The sequence below is a fragment of the Mangifera indica genome, chromosome 17 (assembly GCF_011075055.1).
Source record: "Mangifera indica cultivar Alphonso chromosome 17, CATAS_Mindica_2.1, whole genome shotgun sequence".
Taxonomy (NCBI): domain Eukaryota; kingdom Viridiplantae; phylum Streptophyta; class Magnoliopsida; order Sapindales; family Anacardiaceae; genus Mangifera; species Mangifera indica.
In genome coordinates, this window is record NC_058153.1 from 5,773,769 (window position 1) to 5,793,068 (window position 19,300).

Consider the following 19,300-nt stretch of genomic DNA (forward strand, 5'->3'; position numbering starts at 1 on the left):
GTTTGAGAGATTGTCAAGTTGCATGGTGTACCCAATACCATAGTTTATAATAGAGACATAAGGTTTGTGTTGGCTTTTTGGGGGAGTTTGCATAGGTTATTGGGCACCAACTTAGGAGATGGAGTAGACCATGTGAGATAAACATTTCGAGCTGTTTCCAGTAAATTCAAAGATTGAAATTCCAATAAGGGGGAAGGAATTGTAACACTCACAGGTACGTTTTAAGAGTAAAATAGTTTGTATGTATGAGTATAATTTTTGTATGAAGGATTTAGTGTGAATAGAAAGTCAAAATAAAAATTTTGAGTGACACACGGTTGTGTATATTGAGACCATGCTTGTGTGTCATTGCCACATCAGTTGGATAAGATGATTCCACGTAAATTTCAAATTTTATCCTTACTTATTAATTTTTTAGAACTAAAATACCTTCAATTTTAATTAATATAATAAATAATATCAATGTATTTTAAAATAATTACACATAAAGATATTTAAGTAAAAAAATATTTTTGTATTCTTTTATTACCTTCAACTAAATACAATATTTTTTATACAATCAAGGGAGAATTTTCTACCCAATTTTTAGTCCAATCTCAAAAACATATCCATGATAGATGAAAAACTCAAACATCTACCCATGTGCTAACCCCTATTAAAATTTTTAGTTAGAAGGAGGGATAAAATCATCATTTCACTCCAAAACCAAAACCCTGAAATCTTAGAAATGTATATAATTTCCCCCCTTAGTTTAGAAAACTAACAATTTGCTTCTATGATTAAACTTTGAAAAAGTTGTTTTCTCCCTTTTCTAGGTTTCATCTCTTGTGGCTTAGGGAATTTGACTGGTGATCAAGAAAAAGTGGCGGTCTTATCTAACGAAGGATGACCCTTCGTCATCCAGATCTGTCAAATTTTATCAAATATAGTAATAATTTATATATATAAATTTTTATCAAATATAATAATAATTTATATTCAATAATATATTTTTTTGATAATTTTTCATACTTGCTAATAAACATTGTTTGAACCAATCAATAAAAATTTTCCCAACCTACAAGAATAAAAAATAATGAAATTTTTCTCAAGTTTAAGGAAGGCCAAATGACTATTTTCCATCTAAGGTGGTGCAAACTTAATTTTTCACCCAGTTAATTATCAAAATTCTAAATATTCATTCATCTGTTAAATTTTATAATTACTATCAAGGGAAAATTATCATTTAATAAAAATATTTGAAAAAAATTAAAAACTCATCACATTCCCCCCCTCCCCCCGCGCCCAAAATTAAAAAAAACTAATAATTTTCCCCCATCTTCCCCTCACCCAAAGTTTAAACAATGATTATTTTTCTCATAGGGTTTGCATTTTCTTTCTTACCGTTTTTTTGGTGATCAAAGCTAACCAATCTCCTCTCTCCCAACTCCTGGATGAGAATGAATCGTTGGTCAATGATTCATCTACAAGAATCTGTATAATGCAAAAATCTATATGTCACACAAATTACATTAATCGATTATGTTTGTTGTTACACAGATCAATCAGATGAAGGCTTAAACTCTTCTGAGTAAAACTCTAACCATGTTTTAAAAACTAAGATTTTACATGAAATCCAATACCAACTCTGGTTTACAAAATTCCAATGAAATTGAAAATCAGTTCCTATGCGGTGATGATGGACCGCTTCTATTTACATAGAAAATTACCTACAATACATGATATTCTTTAGGGAACCATGATAGGCAATAATTAATAATTATAAAATTATAACCCCACAATCATAAAAATAATTATTAATATAGAAAAATCTTTAGGAAACCATGATAGGCAATAACTAATAATTACAAATTATAACCCCACAATCGTAAAAATAATTATTAATACAGAAAACCAGGAGTGTTACCTCAGTAAGAAATTTAATTCATGCATCTAGAAATATATTTAGATTATAGTAAATATGTATATGACATGAACATAACGAGGTTCCCATACCCATTATTAGTTTGGAAAAACCAATGAAAAGGGAGCAATATTATACATATTTATTGAGGTTGGAATGCCTATTCACAAATTAAACGTGTGTTCCATATCATTTTGTCAAGAAACATGTTGTAGAAACAAGTCGTTTATCGTTTTAGAAAAATCAGAAGAAAAGCGAAGGTTAAACAAATAATATATGTTCCATGATTGGAACATCAGTTCTTTAAGGCAATCATCAAGTTGCTCAATAATAAACGAGACTGTTCCACGAAGTCGTTCACTATTATGCCTGAAGTTGGACAAGTTTGATATAGAATGGAATACCCATTCCAATGAGTCAAGTACCTATTTCAAGTAGAAGAATACAAAAAACGGTGTCGTTTCTTCTTTGAAATAAATGTTTTTTTTTTGAGTGCTCGGCTCGCTTAACAGGTGCTCGTGTTCAGGCTTGTATTCGTTTTTACTTAAAATTCAGGCTCATGTTCGGGGTTCGGGCTCGTTCAAGGCAAGCTCGGGTTCGGGCTCGTTCGAGCAAAGCTCGTTTCGAGCTTGAACAAGCTCGCTTCGAATCCACCCCTAGATATAACAGATACTCAAACCCAAGTTTTTTACTCTCCCATGTTGATAGAGTTATCCCAGTCAAAGTCCTATTGTATTTAGGTCAAATGTTGCCTAGGTTCATTTAGCAGAGAATGGTTAAATAATATTTTAACTTCCCTCTTGGTACTTCAAATTAAAAATCTTCCAATTTTTACTATATTGAAATCTTGAGTTTTCCATTAATTATTAAAATGCAATTTTCTTTTTCCAGTAAAATTATATACCATTAATAATGATATAAATTATTAATAAATATATAATTAATATTTTCCACATGTTTTTCTAAGAATTAATTAATTAATTAATCTTTCTAGAAAAATCCTCGAGTCACAACCAAAATACATAATGTGTGCACCACATTGTAGCCTAAATAGACTTGTAAAATCCAACACCAAGATATTCGTTTCACAAAAATAACTCAAATTAATACAAGAGAAGCTATTGAAGGGACTTATGGGCACACATAGTATAAACTTAATAATTAATTAATTAATTAATTTTCCTATATCGAAATAATTCAATACTTTATTGTCGGACTCCAAATTGTTTTGATAATATACAAAAATAAGTAAAAAGTATTAATTTCTCTAAGTCATGACAAAAATTGGACCAAAGTTGAAAAATATAAGTTTGATGTGAATATATGATTGTTTCACATCTAATGAATGATCATGTGTAGTTACAATGCATATCATTCAAGCAAAGGTATAAGTCGTGATGCCACAGCGTTCGTGGTGCTAAAATTTTTAGAATTTTCAAACAACATGATGAGCTATCATGCAAAATAGACACTTGACCATGCATGAACTATATAAGGACATTGACGAGAAAGGGGTGCTTGCTCATGGTTGAGCCAAAATGAGTCAATGTGGGAAAGGTAAACATATTATAGACAACCGTGCATAAAATAAATGCACAATCGTTCATGACTTGTATGAAGGCATTAATGAGCAATGGGTGTTGTTTATGATTGTTCCGTTCATTAGTGTTTTAAAATAAACATAGTGCACAATTGTTCAAAAGGTATGCACACTTGTGCATAAGCAAAATTTCACCCATGCATAAAAATTGTTCATGGAAATCATTATTGGCTCTAGAATATTTTCGAGGAAATCATGTAACAGTATAAATGCTCACATATGAGTGGTGTTCGACCGTGCATGCACTTGGTGCTAATTAAGCAATTGATCATTGTGGTGCTAACTAAGCTTGACTTCATCTAAAAAGGTAATCTTGTGGTCATGAAAGATTGTGCATTAGTATTGAACACCCATTTGCCTAGATATTTAAAATAAAATGCATATTTTTCACATGTCAACGGGTTACATTCGAATGTCCAATGGCTATTTCATGCTTTTAATATCTAAGGTCTATATAAACAAGTCATTTTGAGTTAGAGGTAGATAGAGACATAAAATACACAAGCCATTGCACTCTTACACCGCTAAGCTCTTATTTCATATATTTGAGAGAATATTTGTTCTTCAATTGTTGTAATTAGTTTTGTTGAGACATTATACACAAAACATTTTATTTTCAAACACTTTGGTGTCCCAAAAATCCATTGTGTTTGAATACAATCTCAAACAACTATTGTAAAGAGTGATTTTTTCTCTTATAGAACTTCAAGAAATTAGCTTAAATCAATGTCGAAGGCTTGATACAATAAGATTCTAACCACTATAAATTTTAAATGTCTCTAGCTCTATCTCTCTTTAATTTATGGTTATATTTGCTTTACTTGAATTTTAATTGCCTTTGACTGAATTTTATTATTTGTGTCAAGTTTTAATAAATCCTATTTACCCACTTTAGTATTAATATAGGCCATTAGGGTATTTTCTTAATTACCAAATATAATTTATTCCACCAAAGGAATAGAGCTGAACTCTCTTGTCTATGTATGAATTAGGTAAGCTCTCAATTATCTATACTTCATGACCATTCATCAATGTGATGTCCCTATGTGATAATCCATAATTGACTTAAGGCATATTCCTTTTCATCTTATTGACCATTTTGTCTCAATGTTCAATTATTCAACCTATTGAAAAATTCTAGTTATGACCAATCGTGAAAGGTAAATCATCAATTTATACAAACAAATAAACCTAGACGCAATCTGTTTTCAATAACCCAAATAATATCATTAAGAGTATCATATAAAGTCTTTATAGGAGCAATGAATTCCACATCCATATACAATACTCTCATTGTTTAATGAGTCACGTACTGACATACCAATTGAGAACTTGCATTCTTGAGTTATCACCCCTTTGGTAGATCAAATCACGTAAGGCAATTAACATAGGGAGTTAATTATTCACTTAGGATTAAGATCATCATAATAATGATTATCAAAATGAATTGATTTGGTCAAACAAAATTATTAATGAATCAATTATATTTTTAGTCTAAGTCCAATACACTTTTATATCACTGAAAAAATATATTAATGTCTCTATTTGGGAGTCATTACTCTAATAGCCAACAAAAGTTATCTTTTATTTGATTTAAGTCACATTACAATCTTATTATAAATGAAGTGTCCCTCTTTACACCCTAGATAATGGACTGTGAATTTTGACTATCAATTTATAATCATGTCTTTTTACATATACTCCCTGCATATGCATGATTCTAAAGCTAGAACATGATAACTAAGGCATAATTATTTGTTTGACATACAATCATCATAAACAAATATAAAGAGTGCAATAATGACATATGAATAAAATTCCTACCAATTTATTGTAGCCAAAATGTCGTTTTTATATATAATCTATCAATTTAAGGGCACTAGGACTAAAGCCTTTACTACTTTGATGCAAGGTGTATTATGCTCAGTTGATGTTTCTCATATATGAGACATGTATTGCATGCTACGAGATATGACCTCTATTGATGCGAGTTATAGTTTAACAAACCGAGAATGATTCCAAGGGCTCCATTTCCCTCTCCAAAGAGGTTTGACAAACATTCAAGTAATAATCATGTAAGTGCAACTTATAAGCCTAATAATTGATGTCGTCTCACTTATCAAACATAGTTATAACATTCAAGTATGGGGTGTTGAGTGGATGTTATCATTTGATTTGAGACATGCTTTGAATATTAGGAGACATTATTAACTTATTCAAATTTTATGCTTTAGGCTTGACAACATGAGCCATCTCGACTATTGTAGTGCAAAGTTGGGGTATTCAATAGTTCATGGGTTAAACACTCACCACTCTAGTTCATGGGTTAAACAAACTCGGTTGAGTTGATTAGGGTGTCAACTGTGATACCCCTAGGCGAATCCCACATCGACAAAGCACGGGAGAGATGCTGGGTCTGTGTGTGCTCTGTCTTTGGATCCCACATTGGTTAGTGGTGGGAGAATTGGATTGGTTAAATAGCCTGTGAGCTCCTTAACTGTTAAGATGCGTTTTGGGTTGCAAAGCCCAAGAAGCAAACCCATGATGGACTGTGTGTCCAAAGTGGACAATATCTTAACAGTGGGCTGGGTTATTGGACTAGAGATGTTACAAATGATATCAGAGCAACTCCGCGTGTCCTCTTGATCGATGGTGGGGCAAACCTCAGCGAGGACGCTGAGTCCCGTAAGGGGGGGTGTATGTGATACCCCTAGGCTAATCCCACATCGACAAAGCACGGGAGAGATGCTGGGTCTGTGTGTACTCTGTCTTTGGATCCCACATTGGTTAGTGGTGGAAGAATTGAATTGGTTAAATAGCCTGTGAGCTCCTTAATTGTTAAGACGCGTTTTGGGTTGCAAAGCCCATTAGCAAACCCATGATGGACTGTGTGTCTAAAATGGATAATATCTTGACAGTGGGCCGGGCTATTGGACCTGGGGTGTTACATCAACGTAGAAGGTATTTAATGAGTAGTGTCTCTACACAATACTTATTACCTATTATTTGCTATGATGAACGAATATATTTCTAGAGCGTGTCACATACTATATTGGATTCAATTCCCAAAGGCTTATTGTTCTTGGTGGGAGACAATGACTTTAAAGTGTTAGACCTTGAAAAGGATTCAAAATCCCATAAACATGGGCACCTAGCCATTGCCAATATTAGTATGATTGATTGATAGTCACTAAAGAAGCATGAGATCTTTAATGTGACTAACCTTCACCAATTGACACCAAAATAAAAATTAAGGCATGTTTATATGAAAAAAGGGTTTACTTCCTAAACGTGCGACTTAATGTTTCTATGGTTTTAAAAAATTTCATCAAGTTAGCAGAAAAACATAATCGACCACAGTGGGAGTCGAACCCACGACCTTTTGATCCGAAGTCAAACGCGCTAATCCACTGCGCTATGCGGTCTGTTTGGTCGTTCACTCGGACTATATATTTATATAGTAAAGTGTAATACTGATTGAAACTACAAAAGAAAACCTCTAAAACACTAAGGTTCCAACCACATCCCCAATTTCCAAAAATCGTTAATCGAAACACCCTTCTCCTTATAAGATCGATCGTTGACTCGCTTTCCCCAAATTTCGAAACGCCCCCACATCTAGGGTTTTCTTCTACCTGCAATCCCCCACCCCCTCAACCCCCTGGTATGTTTTCGCTTCAACTCTTTCCTTTCTTTTCTTTATATCAACCCCCGATTCTCTTTCTTTTACTGATTTTATTTTTGACATGCAAAATATTATCTTTTTTCACTGTTTATTTCTTCTTAATTCTTTCTATTTACTTGACAATGAGGTGCTTGTTTATATTTTTATCTCTTTTTTCAAGTGTGGACTGAAGGGTATTGTTTTTGGACCCGATCTTTGTTGGGTCTTCTTTTTCGAGGATCATGAGTCTTTGGCTTTGGTTGACTCCAGAGTGTTACTCTTTTATTTTTGTTTCTGATCTATTTACTATTTGCTTTCGTTCTGTATGGAAATTGAATTTCTGCATTTTTGTTGCTAGTCTAGTATTCAAATTTTTTTTTTTTTTGGTTTATGCATACAATTGTTTTTATTGGAAGAGAATTTTGTATTATGATAGTCATATTTGTATATCATATAATACTATTGTAGCCAGCCCATGATACCATGAGCTGTTTGTGTTATTTTATACTTTTATGGAAAGGTGTTGTTCATGCAGTTTAATTCCTAGTTTCATCTCTATATAATACCAGATTTTTCTGGGAGTTTGACCAAATGAATGATTAAAGATCAATTGTACGTTAAAATTCATTGACTACTTCATAGAATAATAGAATGGAGCTTGGCAATGTGAATTGATAGTTGGCCTGTTTACACAGTATTGTTAATCCTTTGCTTGTTATGCTAGCAATGTAATACACTGGATGTAAACTTGATTTGTTTATTTGTGTAGTAGGGAACTTTTTATCCTTAAGTCAATTATGTGACTAATTTTTTCCCTTTATGATGTGAAATGATTATATCATTGTCATCTAATTAATGAGTTATTAGCTTGTTTGTGAGGAAGTGGATGAGTTTTAAATTTTAAGGATATGCCATCATCGGCTTATGGTGGTAGTTCCATCTGCTTAGATTATAAATATTAATATATGAATAACTTTTTCTTTTGGGTTTTGATATCCTATAGGACTTGAATAGCCTTGTTTAGAATTGTGAACATACTCTAAAACCCCTTTTTCTGGACAATTATTTTTTGTAACAAGCACAGTTGCATTTTTCTATCATTTTTTATATGACTTTACACTGTCATAAGCATCCTTGTTTATTATCAACATGTAGGATGGGTTTTGTCCTAGAATCAGTTCAAAGTATAGAATTTTAAAATTCTTTGAGACTGGAGGAATGCATATGAGCTGTTTTTCTGTATAATGTATGTCTTTTGGTTGTCTATATGAGCTTCAGATATTGGCAATGGTGAAGGGGAAGCTTATACTAATCTGCCAGTCTGGTGGAGAATTCGTAACCAAGGATGATGGATCATTGTCATATGATGGAGGGGAGGCAAATGCCATAACCATTAATCCAGAAACAGCTTTTGATGACCTGATGCTAAAATTAGCGGAACTTTTGAACTTTGATCACAAATCTTTGTCCGTCAAGTATTTTCTTCCAGGAAATAGGCGAACACTCATCACTTTATCAAATGACAGAGATTTAAAGAGGATGTATGATTTTCATGAGGAGGCAGTGACTGCAGATGTTTTTGTCACAGGGAAAGCAGGTTTTCAGCGTGAAGTTTTAACCTCTCCTGTTGGCAGGTATATATAAACTTTTCATATCCATCCTGCCTATGGGTGTTGTCTTAATTAATCTTTTGGACAATTCAATTTTTTTCTATTTTGAAATTCATTGGTTATTAATTATGTTGTAGAGGAGGGAACTGTCCTGGTATCCATAAGCAACCAGGTTATTGCTAAATTTTACTGTAATGGTGAAATTATGAGAGTAAATTTCAGTATTTGTTATTGTGCTCAGTGATTGGTGAAATGCAGGTGACTGCAGGGAGAATGAAATTTTTTCTGGCATTGACTCATGTTTTTTTATCGCTTGCAGGGGAAAAGGTGTAAAACTGGCTGAAACAGTGCCTCCTCATACAGGATCACAAGCTGCTGCAACTACTAAGGCCCCTGCGTCAAGATCTGCAGCCTTTACTGACTCTGGTGAACCTAGTGATGCTAATCTTTCTCCAGGTAGTCCTGCCAGCAGTCCAATTAGATTTGATATCAGTTCTACCCCTGCTGATACTGTTAAGAAGCGAAGGCGTGCTGCCTCCCACAAAAAGGCTGCAGGCTCTGAAAATATTGGGAAGAGAAGAAAAAGTGTATCTAGGAAAAAGTATGTTCGGAAACGTGGTGGCTCTGCAGTAGATGATGACATGGATCAGCAACAGAATGATGATTCTCTTGCTGATGTTCCTATATTTCCTTCTACTGTTGCTAACTCTAATTTATCACCTGAAGATACGGTGGCAATATGGAAAGATGGTATAATTGGTGAAGGTCAGGAATTCAGTAGTGTGCATGAATTTCGTGATGCATTGCATAAATATGCCATTGCAAATCGTTTCAAGTATAGATTAAAGAAGAATGAGAAAAGTCGTGCTAGTGGAACATGTTCTGTTGAAGGTTGTTCGTGGAAGATTTATGCAGCTTGGGTCCCTTCTGAAGAAGTGTTCAAGATAAAAAAGATGAATAAAACACATACATGTGGAGAATCTAGAAAGGCTGCTCAACCAACCAGGAGTTGGTTGGTGAGTATTATAAAGGACAAGTTACGAGAGAACCCACATAGCAAAGCAAAGCATATTACTGAGAGCATTCGTCGAGAATTTGGGATTGAACTAAAATGTACCCAAGTATGGCGTGGAGTATTAGATGCTAGAGAGCGGCTTCTGGGTTCGTACAAAGAGGCATATAATCAGTTGCCTTGGTTTCGTGATAAGCTTTTGGAAGCAAACCCAGGTAGTTTTGTGGAGCTTTCCACTGGTGATGACAAAAGATTTCAGAAACTCTTTGTATCCTTTGAAGCCTCAATACATGGTTTTCAAAATGGTTGTCGCCCACTTCTTTTCCTGGACTCTACACCTTTAAAATCAAAACATCGTGAGATCTTGTTGACTGCCACTTCAGTTGATGGGAATGATGGCGCTTTTCCAGTTGCATTTGCTATAGTTGATATTGAGACTGATGAGAAGTGGCATTGGTTTCTGGAGCAGTTGAGATCTGCAGTGTCAACTTCACAATCCATAACCTTTGTCAGTGATAGACAGAAGGAGTTAATGAAATCTGTGCTTAATGTATTTGAGAATGCACACCATGGTTATTCTATTATCCGCCTTTTAGATGAGTTCATGATAAGTTTGAAGGGCCCCTTTCATGGACCGGGGAAAAGTACTCTGCCAGTCAATTTTTTGGCTGCTGCCCAAGCAGCCAGACTTGATGTTTTCAGGAATTCCTTGGAGCAAATTAAACGTGTTTCTTCTGGTGCTTATGAGTGGCTCATTCAAATTGAACCAGAGTACTGGACGAATGCAGTTTTCAAGGGTGAGAGCTATCATCAAATTACATATGATGTCGCAGAGTTATATGTTAACTGCATAGAGGAAGCGCGAGAACAGCCCCTCATAAGGAAATTAGAGTCAATTCTGGGTAAGATGATGGAGTTGATGAATAATCGTCTACTTGAATCAAGCAGGTGGTCTACTAAACTTACTCCTTTAAAAGAGGAAAAACTGAAGGAAGAAACTTACAGAGCACGCTTATTAAGAGTATTGTTCTCATCCGAAACCTTATTTGAGGTCCACAATGACTCCACAAATGTTGTTGATACAAATAAACATAGCTGCAGTTGTCAGGAGTGGAAAGTGACGGGGCTCCCTTGCCGCCATGCTATTGCTGTTTTCAATGTCACAAAAAGGGATGTGTATGATTATTGTTCAAGATACCTCAACGTTGATATGTATCATATTGCTTACTCCAAGTCGATAAACCCTGTTGCAGGCCTGGTGAACCCTCCGGCAGATGGAAAATCTAAGTCAAAAGCTAACTTGGAGGATTCCGACGTACTTCCTCCGGCAACAAAATCTTCAAACCAACATAAGAGGAAGCGAAACAGAGATGGATTGATAGAAAGAACTGTGACTTGCACCAAGTGCCTGGGAGTGGGGCATAATAAAGTTTCATGCAAGGTGGTTAATTTAGAGCTTCTACAGTCCTAACTTTTCTTATGTATTAAAATAATAATGTATATTTGTGGTAGGATTGCTCTCATATCATGTTTATGTGGTTGGCCATGCCTGAACTTATTTGTGTGTTGAACCTTTGGCTCTGTATTTATGTTTTTTACACCAGACCAGCTAGACTTTCTCAAAGCTATGTTTCAATTTATTTTCTGTTCATGTCGTAGTTCTTTAATTTATAAATTCAATTGTGTAAACTTCATAAATTGCCCTTCATAACCGGATTTATGCGTGTCTTAGTTTCCTAAAGCCATTGTTTTCACTTGAATTAGTTATTGTTAGAATTATATTGTTTTGTTAGATTAATTAATAAGTTTAATCTAATTTACAATCTTCAATTGGTTTAATTTAAGTTAGTAGTTGCATAATTCTGGTATTTAATTAGTTTAGTCATGGAATATGTCCATCAGGCGATCATTAAACACCTTTAAGAGTGGGTTTGGTTTGAAAAATCATTTATTATGAATAATAAAAGATTATTATTTAAAAAATTAATCAATATAAATTATTATAATTAGATATAATAAAAAAATTTTATAATATTATTTTAATTAAATATCATTAAATATAATTATTCTAAAATATTTTTTATATTAATTATTATATTAAAAATGTCCCTTTGAATACTGAACCAAAATTATCAATATCAAATAAATTACACTCATTAAAATTATTAACAGTTTGTTGAATTATATAATGTTCTTCCTGTTACTAAAGGTAACATATCAATTTAATTAACTGAAGAATGTTTTCTTCTATAATAACATCTTATGAAAAGAAAAGTTACACTCATTGTCATTAAAAATGACAAGACTGAAGACAAAATGTATTTCATTATTAGTGTTTTTGATCGTTTGATGGTGCCAAAATTATAAAGAAAAACCCCTTGCCTTGGTAAACTGCACAATTGTGACTTAATAAAAAAGATTGAGCAAAAAATGTTTTGAAATGACCTTTACTAGAAATTTTCCCTTGTAAATCATTTACAAAAATATTGAAGTTCTTAAGATAAGTGAGAACATCTAATGATTTGAAAATTTCTCCTATAAAACTATTGGTAGAGAGATCTAAGGATACCAAGCTTACCAATTCCTCAAATGTGTTAGGGATGGCACCTTCAAGAGATTGAGATTGAAGGCCCTCAGGGGTGGTGGGAATTTTCCTGATGAGATTTTTTGCCAAATCTGGATCTCTTAAGACCTCTAACTCTGTATGCTTGGAGACAAAAAACCACTCAATGAATTTGATGACAAGTTTACCTGCAAGATATACTGAAGAGTCCATAAGGTGGGGGTATGCTGGAGTTTAATTTGTTTGAGCTTAACTGCAGATCTCTCAGAGATCTCTTGCAGCTGTTAGGACATAAATTGCAGGCAACATACCCTCCAAGCTTCTCTTGCAGTTATCATCAATCTTCCAAGAAGGCGGATCATATGAGAGGAGTGGGACTAGGGATGGCAAAGAGCAGGTAAGAGATGACCCTTTGCCACCAGTCCTTGGTGCCAAACTCCGAATAACGTGCAGCTTTGGTGGCCACATTATCCCTCGCCCCCACAACAAATCCCTCTGCTACATAGGCAACGACACACATCTCTGTTGAGTAAATGCACCGCCCATCTCTCTAGAAATCTCCCTCTCCACAAGATTCCACAATTTTGCTCCAGCCTTATACAAGTTGCAGCCATCTCTCTCAGAATCAAAAAACTAGTGCACCGCCTGTCTAGAATTCTTCTTCTAGACTCGCAGCAAACTGCTACTCAAAGAAGCATGAAGAAAAATTAAAGTCGGCTAACTAACCAACATCAACAACTAAATATAGGCTTGATGTCCAGCCATACGTGTGCAAAAATTAGTAGAGTGCACGCATGCAAGAGCTGTGAGCGTGTGAGTTAAGAGATTGTGAGTGAGTCTTCAATAAAGAGTTGTGTGTGCGCGCAAAAATAAAAGGTGTGAGAGCAAAAAATAAAAAGTGTCCAACTTTCAAGGTGAAGGTTTGGTTTTAAGTCTCTATCACGTTTGTGAAATTTTGATTTATCTGGTATAATAATTGTGAGTCTGATCACTATGTCCCAAGTTTATCCGTCCAACATATAGGTGAGGTCCCGGTTATAAAAATATAAAAAATAAAAAATAAAGAGTGCAAGTGATAGTGAATGGTGTGAGAGCTTAGGTGTTGTGCTGTGAGTTAGTGTAAATTAAACAAAGAGCTCAAGGTTAATGAATGTGTGTGTTTGAGTGTTTTAAATGTTGTGAGTGTAGAGAAGTATTCGTGTAGGTGTGGTTTTGTAATTCTTGAATATTAATAAAATTATTGTTTTACAATTACCATTTTTGCTAACAGTCTCATGAAGGTTTACCGCCACTCATCACAATCCTCTTTTTGCATCTGCCTCTTTCATTCTCTTCTCCATGGCCAAGGCTTCTCAATGAAATACCAGCTTGCTAATGAAGACCTCGAGTCTCTTGTATCAAAGAATATGACAGGATAACAGCAATGGCTCCGGGCTACTTCAAAGAGGGCTCTCTGACACCACCATGGATTGCTTACTGAATCTTGATAGTGATAACAACTTTGACGCTCAACCTGAGGCCAATCACAACAGAGAGGTGACGTATGATGTGCATTATTCTATGTCAAATTAGCCTGTTGTAAAAACAACTTCATCCTTGGGCTCATCTTCTTCAAGCAATTCTCTGTCAAACTTGTCACCGATTCATGTTCGCATTGAGGATCAGAAGAATGGGATGGAGGAAAAAATTGCACGTATGAGTTCCACTTATATGTAGTTGCAGCTTCTGCAGCCTACAAAGACTTGATTCTGGCAATTTACCCCACAAAACCAGCAACTCAAGCTAAATCTGAAAGTCTGCTAGTGTATATAGAATGGCTGTGACTTCAACTCCTACATTAGTCCAAATTCCTGTTGATCAAATTCAGCAGCAGTATGTTGGTTACTCTCAATTGCAGCACCCTTCTCGGTCTATTGTGATTGCTTCTGGTGTTGCTGCTAATCATGGTTATGAGTGCGCAAATCCTGCTCATGAACAAGTTTACTATGCATCACAACAAGCCGCTTGGTTGCCTTCTCAAAGCATGACCGCAGATGCTGCAGTTGCAGCATTAGCCGATGCCACAAAACAGATGCCTGTAGATAACACCATGCAGCAGATCAGAACCTCACAGGCACCACTACAAAAAAACAGGGCTTTACAGATCATTTCTCATCGTTAAAGAGCTTTAGTGACAGAAAAAATTATATCGTTAACTGTCGTTATAATTTTTGTCGTTAAAAGTATTAACGATGGGAAAAAGAGTCCCGTTGTTAATATAAATAACGAGAGATGTAAGTCTCATTGTTAAAAATAACAATAACAACGAATATTTCTGTCACTAAAACAATGTATTTGGTCTTTGAAAATAACAATGATGAATACTCTCATAGTTATAGCAATATTTATCGGTCCTTAAACATCAATGATAAATATTTTCATTGTTATAGTAATATTTACCTGTCCCTAAATATAATATCAACAATGAATATTTCTATTGTGATAGTAATAAAAGTTATGAACAAATTATATCAAATCAGGCATAATATCAATCCAACAATCAAATGAAAATATAGACTACATAGTTAAAAAAGAATTCATAAGAAGTCTTTTATTTATCTAACATTAATAATCATTCCAAAAGTTACAAAAGAATCATAAACAAAACAATAAAAATAGCTAAAAAAACAAAATTGACTTCATAGAAACAAAAGATTATCAATCTCAAGATTATTATGTAAGAGGTTTAAAAATATGATAACTATCTAACAAAAAGTTGCCAAAATGCTTTCATATCGTCTAGCTTTAAACATCATTTTGTAAAAAATTGAATCATTTGGTAAAAGAAAAAAAAATACACTTTAGGATTCGATGTCTCTTCATGTCTTACCTTGTCTTGATCCACTCTTTTTCCTCTATCACAATGGTGCAATCATCTATTTTACTCTAAACCCATATTAGAGAATGAATATTACTTATAGATGTATGCAATGTGAACTTGGTAAAGAGATACTCACTGCATAAATAATTTTGAAGGAGTTTCCGTCATCACGTATAACAAGTAAATCACTCTTTTTATCCTTGCTTGGAATTATGACCTATAAGAAGCACATTGACTCTTAAAACAAAAATCTTGGCCTAAAGTAACCAATAAATCAAAAATAAAAGAAGAAAACATTGTTTATTGAGATGTTGGATGAAGGTGTTTGTCTTGATGTCTTGACATTTAGTGTGCTCCCAAATGAGCTTTGCAAGAAGAGGAAGTCAATGCGTTGAAGGGAGTTGTTTGATACGATGATGAGTAAAGAATGCAGGCCTAATGAATATAGGTATATGTACTACTTTGATGAATTGGTTTTGCAAGAATCCAAAAGTTATATAAGCTATGAGTCTTTATTCAAAAGGAATTAGGCCAGGCCACAAATTCTTACTTATAACACATAGTTAATAAGTCTTTTTTTTACCTGTAAAGATAAATATGCAAGAAAACTATTTGGGGCACTGCAACTGAATAGTGTTCCACTAAATTTAATTATATATAAAATGTGCTATTGAACTATTTCAACTGAAAGTTTCTATTTTTTCCTTTCTTTACCAATATATATATATATATAGAAACTTTCAGCCTGAATTACAAACCATTGCAATTGATGTTGCAGAAACACTCGTAGCAAGATGCCATGCCCTGTGCAAGACAGTGGAGCTTGAAAAACAGGGAATACATGGACATATGGAGAGCTGCTCCTTGTTTTAATTTGGAAAAAAGATTAAAAGCATAATAAAAGAAATCATCCAGAAATTGCAAGAGACATAGATGAATTTATATAGCAGTAGAAGCACAAGGTCTGTGATATATCAAATTACAAGGTGGTGGTAGATTAGAAAAACAAGGGTAATATGTTTGCTTGAATATAAAAATTAAGGCAGCCTTCTACATTTGTTGGCAAGAACACATGCACACCAGATGAACAAAATGAGAAAAAAGAAATTTATAATATCTAAGTACCATAAATATGAAAAAGTGGCACAGGCACCAGTCAATACAGTAGGACTGAACTTACATATCAACTTCATCGAATGTTGTCAACATTGCAAATGTATTCTGAGAGTCCTTCAATGTTGTAGCAACCCTTTTCTGTAGCCTTGTCATAGGAACCTGCAATCATGAACAATCTGGAGTGACAAGCAAGATCATCACGGTTTCTTCAATAAGATGTTTTCTTAAATAATGTCTCTGAGAAAATAAAAACAATAGACATCCACAAACATTTTTTGATCTAAGCAGAGAACCATGTCAAAACTCACCCATCTTTCCCTGCCCTTAGGCGGAAGCTGGGGCTCCGTTGCAGAGCACTTAGTAGGTGGCAGAGACGGTGATTTAGGCTGCTTCTCCAAGACAGGTGCTGTTTCAACTTTAGGATTTGGCTTCTCCTCTTCTATCCTTTCAGCAAGAGATGGCTTAGGAGCAGCCCTCTCTGGTATTTTCTCCAACAGAGCTACATGAGCAACACCTTCACCAGACTTTGAAATGATAGCAATTTTGAAACATGGTTCCATAGTCTCTCCTTCTTTGGCTACAAGCTGCAAGAAATTAAAACACAGAAGCTAGCATCAACATTAATAAATCTAGTCGCAGTAGAGATGGGGGAAAAAGTAACCATTGTGCAAAAAGCTAGAAAAGTAATAAGAATAGACATTTTAGCATTACCTCTTTAATCACACCTGCTTCTGGACTTGCAACATCAATTTTTACCTGGCAGGAGATTAACATTACAAGTATTAAGAAATCCCAGTTTTCTAATTCACCGCTAAAAGGCAAAGGAAATCCTAGATCAGATGCACAAAACCAAGTCTTGGCTTGATGAACCATTAAAAACCATTACAATTCAACTTTCACCAATCTACTGCAGGAAGCAGCAAACAAACATTACCACATAATTCATCCTCCATGGAAGCAATTAAAAAATTCATTCACGCTGAGCACAAAGAAACTCCAACTAAAGCCTAGTAGATATGAAAAGAATCAAACCACAAAGGTTATTGGAAGAAAATGAAATACCAATGAAGCAACTTTTCCCAAGAAATACTAGGAAATTTCCGGGCCTTTCAAAATCACCAATGAAGTTTATCCATAGATTAGCATAGATGTAATAAAGGCTGTTACAAGGACAAAATAACAAAATTAGTCCCCATGCTCCAACTTTAAAATTTAAGGGCTCACCACTTGAGATGTCTCTAGCAGTTTGCCAAGCTGGTGAGCATGTGGCTCTTCATCATTCACCTTATCCAGCATGATGTACTCAATAAATATTTTTTGCTGACTGAAAGTTTAAGATTAAAAATGAGTTAAAATCTGAAATATTTCGCAAAAAGAGAGGGGGAGAGTCACACAGAGAGAATTGCAAATTAATTTTCAAGAAACATTTGTGAATCAATTGTTACCTATTCTTTTGATATGCATGAAGTGCACTCATAAGTTTTTCCAGAGGAAAAGCTTGAGCTGCAGGCATTATCTGGCAAAAAACTCTTGAACTGGTGCATGAAGGGATACAGCTAAATTCAAACCTGGTAGACCACTATGAAGCTTATTGATAGCATGAACAATGCCAACCTACACTAAGATTAGATGCAATTGGCAGGCTTGTAAGTCAAGTGTCTCCTGCATTCATAAGCCATTACGCCATTTTAACATAATCAATGTAATATTTCTTAGAGATATGCTGTGACAGTAGCTCCAGCCAAGTACTCCTAGCAATAGACAGTGATGGAATAATGTTCTCCTCTAATGAACTTGACAAACATTCTCTAACACTAGCCTAAAATGAACACGACATTAAAAACTAATCACTTGACGTTCATGTACACATACAAATTAAGCATTACATAATTAACTAAATTAACCTAGGTAGTAATATTAATGAATATTGAGTGATCAATGCAAGTAACAATCTAGTGAAATGATATTACCCAAGTTAAGTAAACTCAAGACAATCGTGTATAATTAAACATTATGATCACATAGGATTCAAATCAAAGATTGTGTTGTTAATAACAATGGGAAAAAAACAAAAAGCTATAGACAAAATTCACCTCCTGCAATATCTTGTCTATCATATAAGCCACAATAAATGGAACACTAAGCCAAAAAAATGCAGAGAAAGGCAACTTACAAAAACAAACACACTACAAAAAAATGTTATAGACACTGAAAAACTCAAGGCCGGGAGAAGCCAACCCAGCAGCCACAAACCATTCCCTTCCAAGCAAAAACACAATGAGGAACTACAACAGGAGAAGCAGCAACACTCAAGCAAAAAGAAAAAAAAACTCTGGTTTTTTATCAACTAATTTGACGAAGTCTGACATGTAAACACTCCAGTTCTTTTCATTATACTTATTTTTCAATCCAGGGGAGGAGAAGCAACCCCACTCAAGCAAAATAACTTCTATTGACAAAAACGAAATGAGTTCAGTATAAATTGAAAAATTGAAAATCATGAAAGAGTCGAAGACGAACACAGGACAGGAGAGACGCCAGAGAGAAGACGAGTTCCCGTCGACCGTCGTCAATGCTATGATGAAGACAGACAGTTCAATGCACTAACGATTCGAAGACGAGCTCAGGAGAGTTCGCCAGATTTTGAGCGCCGGAGAGGAGCCATTTGAGAGGTCGGGGAGGAGAAATTTGAGACGCCGGAGAGGAGACGACTTTCGACACCGGACTCATCAACAGAGGAAGCCAACATTTGACGAGTACTGTAGGTCGGGGATTTTAATTGGAAAATGTCGCTTAAAAATAGATTACAACTTTTTTATTTATCCCTGAATTCGGCTCAGGAAGTTAGAGCATTAAATTTTATTTTCTATTAAATATTATTTAATTTTGATGAAAATATTTGGGTCGGCTTTATAGTTTGGATTTTTTTTGGTAAAAGTATATTTAAATCAAGTTGATTCAATCTCAAAAGC

The 19,300-nt window shown here is 34.6% G+C and overlaps 2 protein-coding genes and 1 non-coding gene across 20 annotated transcripts; 1 reads left to right on the plus strand and 2 right to left on the minus strand.

Moving 5' to 3' along the window:
- Window positions 1–6,854: 6,854 nt before the first annotated feature.
- TRNAR-UCG lies at window positions 6,855–6,928 on the minus strand. Its single transcript has one exon. It is a non-coding gene; the product is annotated as a tRNA-Arg (tRNA).
- An 85-nt stretch (window positions 6,929–7,013) lies between these two features.
- LOC123200945 lies at window positions 7,014–11,440 on the plus strand. The gene is made up of 3 exons (XM_044616350.1): window positions 7,014–7,167; window positions 8,446–8,801; window positions 9,097–11,440. The coding sequence occupies exons 2-3, from the start codon at window positions 8,455–8,457 to the stop codon at window positions 11,258–11,260; spliced, it is 2,511 nt and encodes an 836-aa protein (XP_044472285.1). The 5' UTR covers window positions 7,014–7,167; window positions 8,446–8,454; the 3' UTR covers window positions 11,261–11,440.
- A 639-nt stretch (window positions 11,441–12,079) lies between these two features.
- On the minus strand, window positions 12,080–19,143 carry LOC123200946 (dihydrolipoyllysine-residue succinyltransferase component of 2-oxoglutarate dehydrogenase complex 1, mitochondrial-like). Of its 18 annotated transcripts, XM_044616367.1 has the most exons (10): window positions 18,849–19,140; window positions 17,774–17,990; window positions 17,553–17,652; window positions 17,040–17,084; window positions 16,637–16,912; window positions 16,393–16,487; window positions 15,349–15,429; window positions 15,222–15,267; window positions 13,608–14,427; window positions 12,080–13,031 (listed from the first exon to the last, which is right to left on the minus strand). In XM_044616367.1, the coding sequence occupies exons 2-7, from the start codon at window positions 17,839–17,841 to the stop codon at window positions 15,423–15,425; spliced, it is 591 nt and encodes a 196-aa protein (XP_044472302.1). In that variant the 5' UTR covers window positions 17,842–17,990; window positions 18,849–19,140; the 3' UTR covers window positions 12,080–13,031; window positions 13,608–14,427; window positions 15,222–15,267; window positions 15,349–15,422. The 18 variants fall into 18 exon arrangements, with proteins under 18 accessions (XP_044472302.1, XP_044472292.1, XP_044472303.1 ...); XM_044616357.1 differs by lacking the exons at window positions 15,222–15,267; window positions 15,349–15,429 and having other exon boundaries at window positions 12,080–12,540; window positions 12,664–13,031; window positions 13,608–14,471; window positions 18,849–19,142; XM_044616368.1 differs by lacking the exon at window positions 15,222–15,267 and having other exon boundaries at window positions 13,608–14,471.
- Window positions 19,144–19,300: the final 157 nt, after the last annotated feature.